This window comes from Agelaius tricolor, unplaced genomic scaffold, assembly GCF_023055355.1.
Source record: "Agelaius tricolor isolate 1412-34295 unplaced genomic scaffold, bAgeTri1.0.p SCAF_4, whole genome shotgun sequence".
NCBI classification, from domain to species: Eukaryota; Metazoa; Chordata; class Aves; order Passeriformes; family Icteridae; genus Agelaius; species Agelaius tricolor.
The window spans coordinates 36,915,613-36,932,799 of record NW_027269264.1 but is presented as its reverse complement, the minus strand read 5'-3'; the positions used below and the strand labels follow the sequence as shown (position 1 = coordinate 36,932,799).

Here is a 17,187-nt window from a genome sequence, read left to right as displayed (position 1 = left end):
TTTTCTGGATAGAGCCATATTTATTTTTGAGTCGTTCTATACACTGTTATAGAAAACAGGGCATCTTAGGTACTAAGAGGTACCTAAAGTTCGAATAGATGGTTTCTTGGCTTAAATAGTGATAGGCAGTGATAGCTGCCATTAGAAAGCTAAAGACCAACCTTCTGAGAGAAGAGATACTGAGATAAAGAACATATTTCCTCTCCTTCTTAGCTGTCACTTGTGCAGGCCTAATAGAGTGCGCAATCTCTTCATCAGTTTATTCACCTCTACTTTCCAGACATTCATGCATTGTTATGTTTGTCAGGTCCTCTAAAAAACTTTGTGCCAGACATATTTTGCTGTTATTGAGCTGTGAAAGCTTTTCTGAAAGGGTTAATCTTTCAGATTAACACCCCCCCCCCCCCCCCCACCACCACCCCCTCACTCTGTCTTTGCTTTTCTGTATATTGTGGTCATTTTATTTCAGAGTCCAATATCAAAAAAAGGAAAGAGAGCACCATGCTGCATTCAGAGCTAAAATATTTGGCGTGGGGCCAAACTTGGTGCCTGTAGTCCATATCACACTTCTTACTAATGCCTTCTGATAATTGTAGCAACATTTCTTGATAAAGTCTGCAATATGTCACAAAGCTGACTGACTGTTTTGTATTAGGTTTAGAAGGTGAAACATAAACTTAACATTTCTTTGTGTCAAATCCTTTGGTGAGCTCAGTGGTAGAGTCTCTAATGATTTGAACTGGTCACAGTTGTGTTCTAAGGGTCATAAAATCAAGCAGCTTTGGCATCCTCTGTGTACTCGTTAGCTCCCATTTCTGAGTCATTTGGCTTATCTCCAAAATCTACTTGTATGGATTTTTTAAATTTATTTTTTTCTTCGCCTGTTTTGTTGGTAACAGTAGGAATAATAGCTGCATGAAGGACAGTAGCTTATTGAAACAGGATTTTTTAAATAAAGTTCCATGAAATGTCCTTGGTTTGACAAATGGTTTTACTTACTTTGTCACAACTAATGAAACTAGTAATTATCTGTATTTTCTTTTCAAATCTTTTGTAAGTTGCTTCCTTTCAATTTGATGTGAGTTTTGATTGTGATGCTGGTTCATATGTCATATTTTACATAGTGATTTTAGATTTGCTTTAACCAACTGATAAAGTACATTTGCTTTAAAAGTCAAAAGTTTTAGATTTGTTAAGTTAGTGTTTTTCTCAAAATTGCCCATAGGCTTTCAGATGCTAATAATTCCTTCTATTAGACTGAGGCAATATTTGCTTCAAATTGCTTGTAACAGTACCAATTATTCATTTGAACATTAAAATTACATAAAAATCTGTAAGTTACTGCTATGATTTCAAAGCAGAGCATTCAATACTGCAATTTCATAATTGTTTTTGATCTCGTTTTTCTTGGCTTTACTTTTCCTCTTATACATGTAGCACTAACTTCTGTAATGCTAACCTTATTCTCTGTAGGATCCTTGCTTCATCCAATGTAAATCAGAACATCATTGTCTTCTGTCAGCAACTCTTGCTTTCTGTAATCTTATTCAATTACTTTGTCTCAGTTTGTAACTCGTGTTCCTCTTGGATTCCCTTCATTCAAGTCCCCCTTGATTTTAGATCTAAAGTTTAGTGCTTCTCAGTGGCATACAATAGCTGGGATTAGAGACAGAAAGGATACTTGCACTCACTGTATGTGCCCTTGATAAAAAACAAGCTCTTCAGAGACTTTAGCAGCTAAATTCCAGGTTTTTACAGTGCATGTTTTATTTGGAGTACTTTGTCCTTTATGAAATTCCTTTGTTTTGTGTATATACGCTTGGCTTAGTTTCATAAGGATGTTACGTAACACTTCTATGACATCTGATTACCCTCCCCAACCAAGACATTATTTCAAAGCTATGAACATGCACATTGAAAAATGTTACAAGTTTAAGCTTTACTGTCAGAAATAGGAGATCCGGTTTTAGCAGCACAATGTGAAATATTCCATCCTTGTCTGGGTTCTGTAAAAAAAATGTTGCGAGTGATCAAATCTGAAGAAAATGTTTTAGTAATCAAACTTACTGGATGGTCTGTGATTAGAAGATGAGCTTGTGGTAACTGGTAGTTACTGTTATGAAACAATACATGTTTTTTGAATTTCACTTTCAGTTGTCTGGAATCTGGAAATAGTTCAGCATATCTGCCCTGTAAAATTGACTGGAGTGTATTGTTTTGTGGAAATAATGTCATGTCTTCTGATAGTATTTTAGTCCTATAAAGCTACAGCTTGAAGTGTGCATGTTTCCGCATGTGTTTTGTGTATTTGAATATTTTTGGTATTCTCTACAGATAAATCATGTTATATCAAATACAGAAACATATCTCGAGATGTTTTTCAGCTAATGTAGATTCTCTTCTGTTCCTCAGTGTAACTTTCTATGTGAAAACTGAGGAAAATGTGCTAATTGTATGAAAGTGTGTGCTTGCTTTAACTTCTGAGTTCTTTTGATGCGAAAAGGTTTTTTAAGGTGTTTTACCACTTTGCTTTAAATTATGCCACTAGAAGAATACCATTTCAGTTGCTTTAAAAAAAGCCTCGTGGTATGTACCCAAGTTGTGTTGTGCAGATACATGAGGGGAATTCAGCAGTCAGACTTTGTGTGCAGAAGAACCTGGAAGTATTCCCCAAACTCTTATCTTTTATGAATACAACACTCATGAGCACAGCTGGAAAATTTAGGTTATGAGTGGAAAATTGATTTTAGGACTTCAGTGCCCCTTGGGAACCCAGCTTTTTAGTTTTAAATTACTTTTTTTTTTTTTTTTGAGATTGTAGTAAATGTCGAGAAGTTCAATAAGGAAGGAATAATATAAATGAAAAATTAGAGCAAATGTTTGTGACAAGAGTAAGAGCTATATTTCACTCTGATTCTATATTCATGTGCTCGTCTCTTTCAGTTTTTCAAGACAGAGGGATGTAGTTGTATTTCAACATTGAAGAATATCACAGTTTATTTGGTGTAAGCAAAGTAGTAGTCAGGTATGGTGTATTATTAGACTGACAATGATAAATAGAAGGCTTTAACATTCAAGCATTAAGAGCATTTTAATATTTGTTACTTTAGTCATGAGTATTTGCTACTGTCTGGAGGCAACAGTTCAAAATTGTTTTCAGGACAGGGTAGCCAAAATCTACAAATTTTTTTGGGTTGATTGGCAGCAGAGAAGAGCATATCACATCTATGACTTGAGTAGGGGGTATTACTGCATTTACATGCTTTGTTTTGTGGTTGTGATAAGAGATTTAATCCTTAACAAATGTATTTGTATGAGGTAACTGCAAAGACCTCATTGCATATGACTGTGATCTTCTGAAGAGACTAGTGCCTGCTAGACTGGAGCAGTATCTTGACTGACTGTTACTTCAGTGTAATTTCTCAGATAGTGGTTGTCTTTCTTGCTCTTAGGATTTTGCATTGCTTTACTCCTCATATTTCAGCACAATTTTTTTTCATGAGTTTTTGGAATTTGTTTTATGTTGCATGCAATTTGCCTAAACAGCAATGCCAACTTTGTTTTTCTCCGTTTTGTCTTCTGGCATTCTTTCTTACATTCTCCTTATAGTCACAGGAAAATGCTAGTCTTATCTAATTGAGATTGAAGATCAGGACTTGAATATTTTTGAGCATTTGTGAGAAGACTTCGGAACTGATTTTTTTGTCTGATTTTTTATGGTGTTCAGGGGTTTTAGAGTAGAATAACAAGAGAACAACCACCTTTTCTGTGCATGCATTTTGTTTTCTACATTTCTGTTCCTGTGTATTTATTTTTGTATGCTTAAGGCTGATGTCTTTTAATGGTTCCTGTAGCACCTTATGCCTCTTCCTTTATTTTAAGAGGAAGAATGGAAGCTTCCAGTTAGTTTTTTAGCACTACTGCAAAATGTAGTAGTGTATGCTTTTTGATTGCCTGTTTCACCCTAAAGACACCTTCAATTATTTCAATATGATTTCTTTCTGATGTGAAGTCTATCTTACAAATCAATACTAACCTCTTCTGATGCTGAATCCAGTAAAGCTGGTCTGGCTTATAGGTTTGTGAGGTGTGTTTTCCAGTCTTCAGGCTCTCAGGAGATACATGGGGAAGATTCAGTCACTTTTAAATGGATGAGTTTCTGCAAAGGAGCTGTTCTAGAAAAAAGGTCTTATTTAAAGGACCCATTTTTCATGTGTGTTCTCTCTAGTACCAGTGAAGAAATGAAGTAATCAATGAAGATCCTGTCAAAAATTAGTTCTTGCCCTTTTCTCCTTCAAAATGGCCCAATGTTCTTTGTTCAAATGCTGTAATGATTGTCTGCGTAGAGCCGGATGTGGTTAGGGAGAAGAGGGGAGTGCCTTAACTAGGAGTGCTAATGGGAGAGTGTCTGGCACACTGATGTGTTAGACTGCCAAGCAATTTCAGCAAACACATTAGTTACACATTTTTGTTACTCAGAATTTAACATCTGTTGCTGTGCTGCAAGAATGGGATACAGAAATTTACCTGAGATGGTTTTTTTGTCTGCCAGTACTTTCTGTTGCTAACAGCTTAATTGCTGCAAGATGCATTCCTGGCCTTTGGTTCATGTTCTGTTTGGGAGATAGCTTTCAAGGGTTTGTTTTCTTACTGTTCAAAATTGAAACTGCACATGTGTGTTGTTTTTTATTGACATGATATTTTCCCTTGGCTGTAAGGATTGTCAGTTGTGCCATAATGTGACATTGTTTGTCAGATAACTGACAAACAGTTATGACTGGTTTTTAAATTCTCTAACTATGTAGAAATCTTTCTTACTTAGCTGTGCTTTTTTTTCTGCTGGGAGATGCCTCTGAAGCAGAAAGAGCTTTCCTGATCAGCCTATAAAGCTTGGCTCAGAGCCTAGTCAAGTATTACACCAAAATTCAAATTCTGGGGCAGTGGACATCAGCAGGAAATGAACATCTTAGTAGTTAAAAACCAAGCCACACCAATGAACCCCTCCCCCCCAGTAAATCTCAAAACATTTCGCACTTGCTTGAATCTAAAGCTGAGAGAAAAGGCCTGTGTGTTACAATTTATAACATGGTCCTGCCCCCACACTTGGCATGCTGATTTGCCTACTGTCTGCTGCTCTGTTTTATAAAAATGAGTAATTTGAAATCAGCATATTTTGAAGTCATGGAGACTACGATGCAGGGTTACACTGCATTGTTTGTTACCTCTTGCACCAGCACAAGGGCTTGGAGACATTTTTGGATTATAGTATGTTATCAGAAGGGTAAGTTCCAAGCTTCTGAACACTTGCTGGTCTGTCTTTGCCTAAATTGATTCTCATAGTTTCATCATCAATCTGTTGCATTATTTGCATGTCACCTTGAGTAATTCAGCTTTTCCACACTGTATACCCTTTAAGTGTTGGTGAATTTTCAGTATCATGGCCTGTAAGCAGAGTATGTTCTGCTGTCTAGTTTTGTGAATTTTTGTGAGAGCAAAATGTGTACAGCCTCCCTCCCTCTCTGCACATCCCTGCTACCTCTGTCTCTCATGAAGTATCAAATTGTTCTAATAAGTTGAATTAATCTCTGTGAGAAAAAGGCCCCAGTGCCTGTAAGGACTACTCTTTTTCCCTCCTTTTTCATTATGAAAAGCTGATTAACCAATCTGCACCCATAACACTCAAAATTTGAATAATTTACCTTTTGAATCTCCCTAGATCTTTTGTTTTTTCCTCTTTCCTAGTCTCATGTTATTGCTGAAACAGGAATAGCATTTCATTATCTCTGGTAAGTTGAAACACAGAGAAATTTATTTGTACAAGACTGCAAGGCTACTGGTGACCTTACAGCAGATAAGATATAACCTTATAACAGATAGAACGTAATAGAATAAAACAGATGTCAAAATTTTATCTACTAAAACACTTCAAGGATTAAGTATGAGATGATCATAACTGGATGGACCCAGTCTAATCACCAGTAGCTTTTACCAAGCAGATATCTGATAGAGATGGCCTTGGTGTTGTTCACAGATCCCTTCAGCAGGTAACCTGTGCCCGGAAGCTGTGTGTAGAAAGAAATACTAATGCTGATGTAGCATGCTGACTTTCTGAATTGTGTCATATAATTAATAAAAACAAAACTGGGTAATATGGTAAATTAGTGTTGCAGTGCTGCTGTTGAAGGTTTTAGTAATGTGAAATGACTTGATTATGTAGCCATCCCACAATATTTACTGCTTCCTTTGCTATATCCTAAAACTACTGAGCTATCAGAAGTTGAATGGCATTCTTTGTTGCTGATATCTTGGCCCTTTTAAGGCAAGAAAGAAAGAAAGAGAAAAATCAGACTAAACACATCACATTCTAACACATAATTTTTGTTCCTAATTTTCTTATTTACTTTGTCCTTTCTTGTATTTTTGCTGTACCCTCACAGCTGTGTTTACATAGCCCTTCTAAAGAGATGAATTGTAACAGAGTAACATTTTAACATTGCAGTAGAAAGAAAGAAAAAAGGAATCTTCAGAGCAGTTAAAAATATACAGTGTAGTGGTTTGGTAGTTGAATAGAACAGCTGCATCTAGTGTGAGACACTATACAACAGGAGGTAGATTGCCATGTAAAGGAAAGGAAAAAAAGGTTTAGATACAGTCTTGGCTATGACAGCAGGTCTTGGCCATAAGTTTTTGCTGTAGCTGTTGCTAAACTCAAATGCTAGGAAGCTCAGTCATCTCTGTAGGACACCTCTATGTATCAGTCACCTCTATAAGACACTTAAAGATGTGGCAGGGACTTGATGGGGCTTGTGCACAGATGTATCTTGAGATAGCCCAGGGCTAGTCTTGGGGAAGGAAGCATGTTTAGAACAATCATGGTTTCAGGGCATGTGAGGAGGTATTCTTCAATATGACACTCATTAATGTAAAAACATCGAAATAGCCTTGTCAGCATAAGGATTTGCCCAGCTTGATGTGGATGGAACTGTGTCTGTGAATTACTTTTACTTCAGTGCTAAATACTTGCAGATCTATCAGAGACCAGCTGAGGTGTTTGTTGGTGAATTCAACTCCTCTCTGTGGAATTTTCTGCCACTCTTATTTCAGATCTTGGTCTCGCAGTTAAAAAAAATGGAGAGGAAAAAAAGAGGTCTGTGGCCACTTCAGTCTGGAGGTAGAAATCTCTTCAGATAAGACCACATGCTTGTGTCACTTGCTATTTTTGCTTTTCTCTTGATACTGCTGTTTTCATGAGAACTGCCACACAGTGAATGGTAGCTGCTCTTAATGGAAACTGCTTTTGGTATGTGTATTAGAGCCTATACATAGCTGAATTAGCTACCAGCCTCTTCAGCCAAAAGCATATTTTCTCCTCACAGCTATTTTCAGGCTTCTGTGACTTCGAAATAAACTACATGCAATACTTGTTGCCCCTGTCTGTGTTGCCTTTTTTTTTTTTTTTTTTTTTTTTTTGGTGGGGTGTGTGTTTTTGATTTTATGTAGGTTTTTTTGTTTTGTTTTGTTTTTTCTTACCCCAAGTCATGTGTTTCCCACAAGATTATTTCTTGGATTACTCACCTGTTAAATGAAATAAGCCTCTGTCTCTTTCTGTTCCCATGCCGATTTTTTGCATGCCACCTAACTAAAATACTAAAACACCTTACCACAGAATTATTTAGGATCCTTCAGTTTTATCTTTAGCTGTCCTTGTTGATGTGAATCGTGTTGGCTTTTGCAAGGATTTAGCTTTCTGACAGTAGTTTTATTATATCAATTTATAATTGCAGCTGACTGCTTCCTCTCTAAAGGACATTGATCCTTCAAGGGTATCATGGATCCACTGTATGTGCTTTACTGGTAATAACTGCAGTGACTCTGAATGCTTAAGTCTTTTCAGCATGTAGGTTTTATTTTGGTGTGGGTATTTTTTGTTGTTGTTGTTTTCTAAAGATTGCTGTGTCTTTGTGACGTTGACTCTGGCTTGTCTGCCCTTGTTAGACAACCCTTTATGGAAGAGTACCTACTGCTGACATTGGCAGAAGGTTTCTGTTTTTATCAGCTGAAATGCAATACTAAGGAACATGACATTACGATGCAAAACCTGTATGCATACAGTCTAATGTCTCTAATGCCTTCAAATGCTCTATATCTAATTTTTCCATAGTGAAAGAACCAGCTTCTTTCCAGCTTTTTTTAATCTCTTGTTGATCTTAGTTGAACCTTCACATATCCTGATGATAAACTAACATCCTTACATGGGATGGTATTGCATGAAGTCTACCCTGACTGTTTTGGGCTAAAAAGTGAACTGTTAATATATTCTAATTCAGGATATTGTACTGGATGGCATGGTTGAAGGAACAGCCCACATAAACATTTAATAGTCTGAACTCTGACTTTCCTTTTTCATAGGAGTAATCACATCAATTTAGGTACACGTTTTTGCTTCTGAAATTGTATTGGTGATGTATTGGGTTTTTTCCTGTGTTAAGTGTGTTCATGCCAGCTCTCAACTGCTTCTGGAAAGCATTCTGAAGTAGAGACAGGAAAGAAAGAAAAATGTGAATAAGGGAAGAAGAATTCCATGTTTCTCAGTTAAGTACAGGATCCCATGTTAGAATAGCTAATAACCATAATATGGGAGAAGGTAGGGCCACTGAAATTCAGCACTTTTGCTAGCTTATGTCCAGGTTAAGCTGACTCTACCATTGTTTCCAAACTGTGATGGAAAGGAGACCCTTTTCAGGCATCTGTTGGTAATTATATAAAATTTGATGTTAGATTATAATGGCAAGGGCATTGACAATTTTTAAAAGAAATTGTTAAAGAAGAAGTGTAAAGGTCTTCTTTACTGTCTTCTTTACCTTCTGGCCATTGTACTTACTGCTGATTTTAGTCCATTACACCAGTAATGGAATGTTACCAAAGTACATTGCCATCAGCAGAACAGTTTTCTGTAATTGTAACCAAGTGTTAGGCAAGTGTTGGGTAATTACTTTTTCTGTAATGCTGGTTCCATTGATTAAAGCTAGTTTGCACTACTTCTGTTGTAGATTTGGTGAATTGTGACGTTATCCTCCTATAGTGGCTGTAATCTTTGATTATTTCCACTGTATCTTTTTGAGCTACAGGGCTGGTTCTGTTCTGTGATGTCATGCCAGAAGTTGAAGCCTTTTTGTTAAGGAGGTGTAAAAAACTACTTTTATAAAAATGTTTTTTGAAAAACAAGTCTTGAGATCTTGAAAAATATTTGAATAGCATTGTATTTTCATTTAAAAAACACTGTGAATATCTTTTCAGAAATAGGAGCAGGTCTGTCTTATATTTTTAAAATACTGTGACTTTTTTTTCCCAGGGAAGACTCTTAAGAGAACTGTGTATTGGTTCCGAAAGAAAAAGAAAAAAAAGAAAGAAAAAATTAATCTTATAAATTTTCATCCTCTGTTCCTGTGATTAGAAGAAGGCTCTTCACCCATATCTTCTCCCATTCAGACACATACCAGAAATAACAGACTGCAGAGTTTGTACTTACTACAGCAATGAGGGGCTTTCAAAATTGGAAAGTTTCTGGAGAGATTGACGCAGCGTATTTGAAGTTTCTTAGGGAAGACACTAAATGTTGCGCTTTTGACTCTTGGATATTAAGCAGGTAGAGGATTTGGAACCAGTATCTCATATCCTGGAAAAATCTCTTGTTGTATTGCACATGTAATGAAGACTATCAGTTTCAGGTTATTTTTCAGATGAATGCTCTTTCAGGTTTTGCTTTCTAAGAGAAAATACTTACCTTTCACCTGTGTGCACCTGGTCTTTCTCAGTTTTCTCAGGCAAGGACATTAATCTCTGTAAGGTGAAAGTCTCTAGAATTTAAGGTGATTATTGCAGGTCTGGGTAGAGAATATGAATCTAAAAAAATCTTATTTTGCTAGAGGAGATTTTGATGTTTGTGTTGAAACATAAATCCAGTTGGATGGGGTTTTTGTGTTTAACTGTGTAAGTTGATACAGAAAATGTAAGATAATGTGTGTACTTAGGGAAAGTGAAATGAATGTTTAACTTTAATATGTGTATCTGAAAATGAAGTAGGCATGTGTACATGTGTATATATGTGGATTTATAGGAGACAGCATTATTAAATGTGTGTGAATAATACATCTAGAAAAGGCTGTTTTTTTAAGAAAATGCTTAATTTTCTTTCTGATATTTGTACAGTGATATTACTTAAATCGATGTAATAAAACTTTTTCAAAGTTAGTGAAAATACAGTTCAGTTAAATACTCTTCCTCTCCCTTCTCCAACATCTTCCATTCCATCCCCTCCACGATCCATTGCTCCCCTTTCCTCTGTTCTTCCTCTCCTTTCTTCATTCACTGTCAGGAAGGGACGCCTCAGAAGAGTCATTTCAGCTCAGCACGCCACCGTCAGAGACTAGTGGAACCATCAGCTGCAAAAGTGAGTGCCTTTATTGAAGGACCATTTCTAAAATGGAATGTTGTGTCATCAGAGGGTTTGTTGCTAGAGAGAAGCTCTATGTGCTTGGTGGGGGATTTAGTTATTTTTACTCATCTGCAAGTAATATAATCACTATATCTAAAGGTGAACTGCAGCACTGAATTGATTCCTCCTGAAGTGCAGCAGTTGTTTCTTTAACTTTAAAAAGTTGTGGGGAGATTTTGTTTGTATCTGCAAGTGTAATAGAAACTGTATGAAAAGTTCCACTTCACTTATATCAGTTTGCGTGGTGTCTTTTTGTGAATCCTTGTGCAGTTCATTTGTCTCATTCTTAAACTGCAGAAGGCTTTCATTGAATAAAAACTTGGCAAGGATATGGAAATAATCAAACACTCCTATCAAGCACTATGAAGCAATACGAAGTTTCAGTGTAAAAAAATAGACTGGCATCAAAAGATGATATGAGCAGATGCAATAGCAGTACTTGCTAGTTCATAAGGCTGTTCCACTTTTTTAGAGTTGTACTCAGAAAACTTGATAGGTTCACTGAGGTTGATTTTACTATGTAACTTTTAATGAAATAAACTATAGTGCACATTTTAGAGCATCAGTGTTCACCTGTATTTATTTTGTGCTACTTTTTTGTGATACTTCAGCAAATATGAAACTGTGTATCCATTACTATCACTGCCTGGAAATCCCATTTTTCACTTTATTTGAGATACTGCAGAATTGACTGCAGTATTTACATACAACTTGTGATACAGGTTGAAGTAAGTCTGTGATAGCAGTCCTGGTTATGAAAGAAAAGCCCTGGTTCTATATTTTGTCTTATATTTTAATTAGGATTCCAAGTACTGTTGTCATACTGATTCCTTCTGTTTTTATATGTGTTAATTCATTAGGTACTAGTAATGTTGACTTTTGCCATTTCTTTCAGCATGTAGCAACATTATCAATACTTAGATATCCTTTTAAGGGATAGGGCTTTTTGAGGTTTAAAGAGGCAGAAGTAGGTCAAACACACACACATACCCCAAAAAAAAACCACCTCAAACCATATCTATCTATCTATCTCTCTGTCTGTCTATCTATCTATCTATCTATCCACACACACACACAGGTATCAGCCTATAGTCTTGACAAGCCACTTTCTGTGTGCATTACTGTTCACTAGAGTCAAGTAATTTCTGCAATGTGTAGAGCCTCGATGTGTAAAGGAAAAATGTCTACTGAAGTGCAATTCTGTGGACGTATGTGTGCTAGGTTTTGCTCCCTCCTCTTACCTAGTTTACCTGCATTTTTTCACCATCTTCACCAGTACACTACTGTATGTCTGAATATACACTGTCAAATGTAGGTGTGCTGTCAAAACCTCAGTGTGGTAGCTAAGAGTAACCTTAGTATTTGCTCTTCTATTTTGTTTGGGAAGGAAGGACCAGAAAGGGTCTTGCTTGGTGTTTCTAGAGTCCTAAGCCAGTGTCCTTTAGTTTCTTTGCTGCTGGGAGAACATCCTGATGCACCGGGAGCATGTCAGCAGCTCAGCTCTGCTAAACATCAGCCAGCATCCAGAGGGGGGCTGTTACCACAGACCACATCAGCTCCACCTCTCCCCCTACAATGACTGCCAGCAGTTTCAGCATGACCAGCTGCTTAGAAAAAACCTCTCAGCACATAGTAAGAACACTGCTCTGGTTTAGTGTTTTGTTTTGATTAAAATATGTCTGGAGAGAGAAGGAAGGAGAAGAGAAAAGAGGAAAGAAGAGGGAGGGGAGAAGAAGAGAGAAGGCAAATATGAGGCACTTTTTTAGTGCCAGTGGGAGCGAAGAGAAAAATTGCAAGTTCATAGTTCTCTGTGATCTGCAGGTCACTCACATGATCTCCCTCGCTGTCCAGGCAAGAGACTGGTGAAAATCTGGAACAGTGGTCTTCTGAGTCCTGTTCTTTGGTAACATTTCACTGAGTGGGCAGTACTTAGACATGGCAAGCCTATAAAACTAACAGGTACCTGTACCCATCTGTGCTACCAGCCGTGCCTTCTCTTCCTCTTCTCTGGTGCACATTTCTCAGTGAAGAATAGATGCCAAGCTTTATGTCCTAGGTATCTCTGCTTTTCTTCTCACCCACCCACCCCCCTTGCTGTGTTCTTGAAATCAACAGTTGAAAGTACTGTATATCCCAGGTCTGGCAGAGGTAATTTGAGCTATTAATTTCTTTGTTTCCTCATTCTTCCTGCATGCCTTCTCCCTTCTTTTGTGCATGGGTCACATGCAGGGGCTTGAATGATGTGTTTTGGGCTCATGGAATCATAGAATTGTCGAAGTTGGAAAAGGCCTTAAAGATCATCAAGTCCAGTTGTTAACCCAGCACCATATTCACCATTAAACCATGTCCCGAAGTGCTGTATCTACACATCTTTTAAACACTTCCAGGGATGGTGATTCTGCCACTTCCCTGGGAACCTTGTTCCAGTGCCTGACCATCCTTTCAGTGGAGAAATTGCTCCTAATACTCAATCTAAACCTCTTGTGACATAACTTGTGTCTAATACTTCTCTGGGTTTCGGATCTGGGAGATGTCATGTTAACCTGTGGCCAGATCCCACTCAGGTGGGCCCAGCTGATGGAATGTAGAATCTGGATTTGGCCTTGGCAGCTCACCAGAAAGTTTTGGAGTAGGGATATTGCCTGGTGATTATAGGACAAGGTGGCATAGTTTGCTGCTCTACATGGGACGTGTCCTGGAAGTGGACATGAGAAGTGTGAAAAGGTGATTTTCAACACCTTTTTCAGGACTGTTGGGGCTGTACTGCATTTCTACTCTATGGGCTGAGACTACTCAAGAAAAGGAAGGAAGACAAATTGTCTTGAAGCAGGTATTGCAGCTGATTACGTGCTGGTTGGAGGAGAAACCCTGAGCAGATTTGGCTGGCCAAAGTATGGCAAGTGCACGGTTAATCTGATTAACTGATTAAGACTGATTAACAAAAGGGGGGAATATGGTGTTCTCCAAAGGCTCATCTGTGTTCCAAAGACATGCTTCAGGCAGTGTGTAATCCTCAGTACTTACAATTCAGATCACTATGAAAGTAAAGTAGGGAAGTGCTGTTAGCACAGGGCTTCAGAGAGACAAACTATGTCTCTCCTTTGTATTCCTATTGCACTTGGAGAACTACTGTTGTCTGTCAGCCACCTTCAAACTGCTGCAAGTCAGTAGGAGTGTCATCAGAATTCATCTTTCCTGTTGTGTGGCAAGATTGCCCTTACCACTTGTTGCTGTGACAACCTGACCAGAAAGCACTCTGCCTCAAGGAATCTATTTGCAAAGCAGCTGGTGAAGAAAGCCCACAACTTTCCCTCATGAAGTTGTAACTCAGCTGGAAAAGTTGAACTCCAGTAATTTCAAATGGCAACATCAGTGCAGCCTATCTCCCAGTCCTACCAATGACTTAAGCTGCATCCTTGTGTCTCTGCAGACACATCTGCCGCAGTGCCTTTTGACAGCCTCCTCTACCGCTTGGGCCTACAGATCATTATCATTCATTCTTGGGCTATGGGGGAGTGAGGATGCTCTCCTGATCAAGACTAGGAATATGGTTGAGAGTCAGTTTACAGGTAGTTCCAGAGTAGGAAGCTGTAGAAGGGCAAATCTGGCAAAACTTCTCCAGCTGTTTGTTTTGTCACACTCATTTGTTGCCTCAGGAAGAGCTACCAGTTGTTCCTGGTGGTACAGGTGTATACAGAAGACTCATGGTCTTGTTATGCCAAACCAAGGACTATTTTGCCTGCTTTTGGACCAAAGATGGCAAGTTGCCATCAACAAATCTCACATGCTTTTCTTTAAGCTAGTTATTTCAGCTCTCCTAGTTTAAAAAAACACACTACACACACACACTCACACACACACGCACACATACACACACACACAAAATCCCCCCCAAAAACAAAGAAAAAAATTGAAACCAAACAAACTTGTTACTTTGAAAATGTTGTTTTGTATCTTGGCACTGTAAAGACTGGTGGGATCCTTTTTATTCCTTTTCCCTTCTTGTGCAGCAGCTGTTTGCCCAGGTGGCAGGATGTAGTGGAAGCTCAGCCTGCACAGCTTGCAGGGACTGTTGCCTGTATCAGGGATGCTATTTGGGCTTGGGGCAAGATCATCACAAACTTGTAAAGGAATACTGGTTTTGTGCCTACATTCTGCTGGGCTTTGTTCTGGCATTTAATTCTGCATGTCCTGAGTTTCCTGCATCTGCCTCCTAACCTCATGGTTACGGGAGAATAGTTGTATTTGGGAGACTTGGAGGCAAGGCAGTGTGTCTCATGAGAGCAGCAGCAGTGCTGTGTGAGTCAGAGGACTCTGAGTTACAAATTACCCAGAAGATCTTTCATCTGTGGTCATCTGATTGCAGTGATTCACTTGTGTCTGCTTGTCCTGGACCCTGATGAAGTGCATTTCTGGGTCAGTGATTTGGGTGACCCAAAGCAGCAAGGAACATGCTATATTGACTTAGTGAGAGTAGTGTTTCCTGAGGGGAGAGGATCTTGGCCTGTCCTGTCAAGAGAGAGTAGAACTGTTAGGTTATGGTCCTATGAACTTGGACAGCTATGAGCTCATGTTTGATCTAATGCAAATCAGGGAAAGCTAAACTTCAAACAATTACACAGTGATAGAATGATATGGATTGGAAAGGACCTTAAGATCACTAGTTCCAATTGTCCTGCCATAGGCAAGCACGTCTTCTGCTAGACCAGAGCTCCATTCAGCTTGGCCTTGAACATGTCCAGGGATGGGACATCTACAGGTTCTACAGGCCAGCCTGTTCCAGTGCCTCACCAGCCTCCCAGGAAAAGCTTTTTTCCTAATTGTAGGAGCATCGGGGGTAGGATGGTTGGGACGGACGGAGACGAGAAATCTCTCGAGCCAGGTCGTGGGACTTGTGGTTTATTGCAAAGGGCCTGGGTGCAGGGCTCTGCTGGGAGCTGCAGCCTCAGCTTGGAGCAGGCACGAGAGAAGAGAGGGGGAGAGAGGATGAGAAGGTAAGAGAGTAGGAGAGTGAAGTTCCCGTTACAATACAATAAATCTTCTTCTGTGCTTCTTCACTAACCAGTCTAGTACAAATCCTATAGCATTTACATACAGCCTATAAGAATCATTACATTACCATAATGTGTTACATTTTAAACCCTAACAACTACTCTTTGGACCCCTTCTGCCAAGCTGGCAGGGTCTGCTCTGACCCTTGGACCTGTCTGCAAGCAGAGGGTCTTGTTTCATCAAAAGGGGATTACCTTCAGTCTGGCCACACCATTGTTTTCCAGTTGTTCAATAACTAAGGTATCTCGAAGCTTGCTTTCATTTCAATCTTGCTTATAGTTTCTATATTCTCAAAATCTTTTTCCAGACAATCATATATATAAGGCTTTCCTGTTTCATCTTCCCCAACACCTACTACCCTATCTAAACCTGCCCCCTTTCAGTTTGAAGGCATTACTCTTTTTCCTCTCAGTACATGCCCTTGTAAAAAGGTGTCTCCATTGTTTTTAGACTCTGTTCAGGTACTGAGTACCTGAAATCTTCTGTTCTCGAAAATGAACAATCCCAATTCTCTCAGCCTTTTTTTCATAGGAGATATGCTCCATCCTTCTTGTCATTTTGATGGCTTCCTCTGGACTCATTTCAACAAGTGAGTATCTTCACTGTGCTGAGGGCCTCAGAACTGAACACAGTATTCCAGGTGGGGTCTCACCAGAGCAGAGTAGAGGGACAGAATCCTCTCCCTGGCCCTGCTGGCCATGTTGCTTTGGATGCAGTCCAGGACACGCTTTCTGGGGTATGTGTGCACATGGCTGGGTCATGTCCAGCCTCTCAGCCACCAGCACCCCCAAGTGCTTTTCAGCAGAGCTGCTCTCAGTGTGTTCATCTTGAAGCTTCATACTGGGAGTTGCCCCACCTTGGGTGCAGGACCTTGCATTTTGTCTTGTTAAAACTCATGAGATTCCCGCGGTCCCACTTCTTCAGTCTGTCCAGGTCTGTCTTAATGGCTTCCTGTTCTTCAGGTGTGTCAGCCGCACCACTCAGCTTGTGGAAATCTGCAAATTTGCTGAGGGTTCACTTGATTCCTTTATCTGTTTTCATTAAGGATGATATTATATAATGCTTAAGGACCCCTGAGGGACATTGCTTGTCACTGTATGTTGGGATTCTGAGCCATTGATCACTGCCTCTGCATGCGACTGTCCCAGCCAATTCTTTATCCACATAACTGTCCACCCACTGCACCCAATAAATCCATCTGTCTCCACTTTAGAGAGATGGATGTTGTAGGGGACTGTGTCATAGGCCTTAGAGAAGTGCAGATAAATGATACTTGTAACCCTGTCCTTGTCCATTGATGTAGTCACACCATTAAAAAAATGTGAAGTATAAAAGATGCTGAGACACTGGGGATTCTGACTTGTCTGCTTGATCTACAAAGCAGAGTTGGTTCTCAGATATACATGGAAGCAATATAGATGTAATCTCTAAATAGGTTTTGCTGTATTACAGTGCATTAATATATTTACATTAGCTGGTGGTACCTTGAAACAGAAGCTTAATATAAAGGGTTGCTGGTTAATTTGTTTGCTGGAGCTTCTTAGTGTGTCACAAATGTGGACACAGGTAGACAAACTTAAAGAAAGTGCTCTAGTAGTTATGATCTGTAAGACAAAATAAAATATGCATTTATAAAGCTG

The 17,187-nt window shown here is 39.1% G+C and overlaps 1 protein-coding gene across 6 annotated transcripts in view; it reads left to right on the top strand.

Annotated features, from left to right (window-relative positions):
- Positions 1–17,187, top strand: part of MAST4 (microtubule associated serine/threonine kinase family member 4) — a 278,365-nt gene that overhangs the window by 102,954 nt on the left and 158,224 nt on the right. For 3 of the 6 annotated variants that reach the window (XM_071425284.1, XM_071425283.1, XM_071425290.1), the window contains one exon: positions 10,376–10,450. The exons of the other annotated variants lie outside the window; for them this stretch is intronic. In XM_071425284.1, the coding sequence (XP_071281385.1) occupies positions 10,376–10,450 (75 nt within the window). The remainder of the gene's footprint in view (positions 1–10,375; positions 10,451–17,187) is intronic. 6 annotated transcript variants of the gene reach the window in all.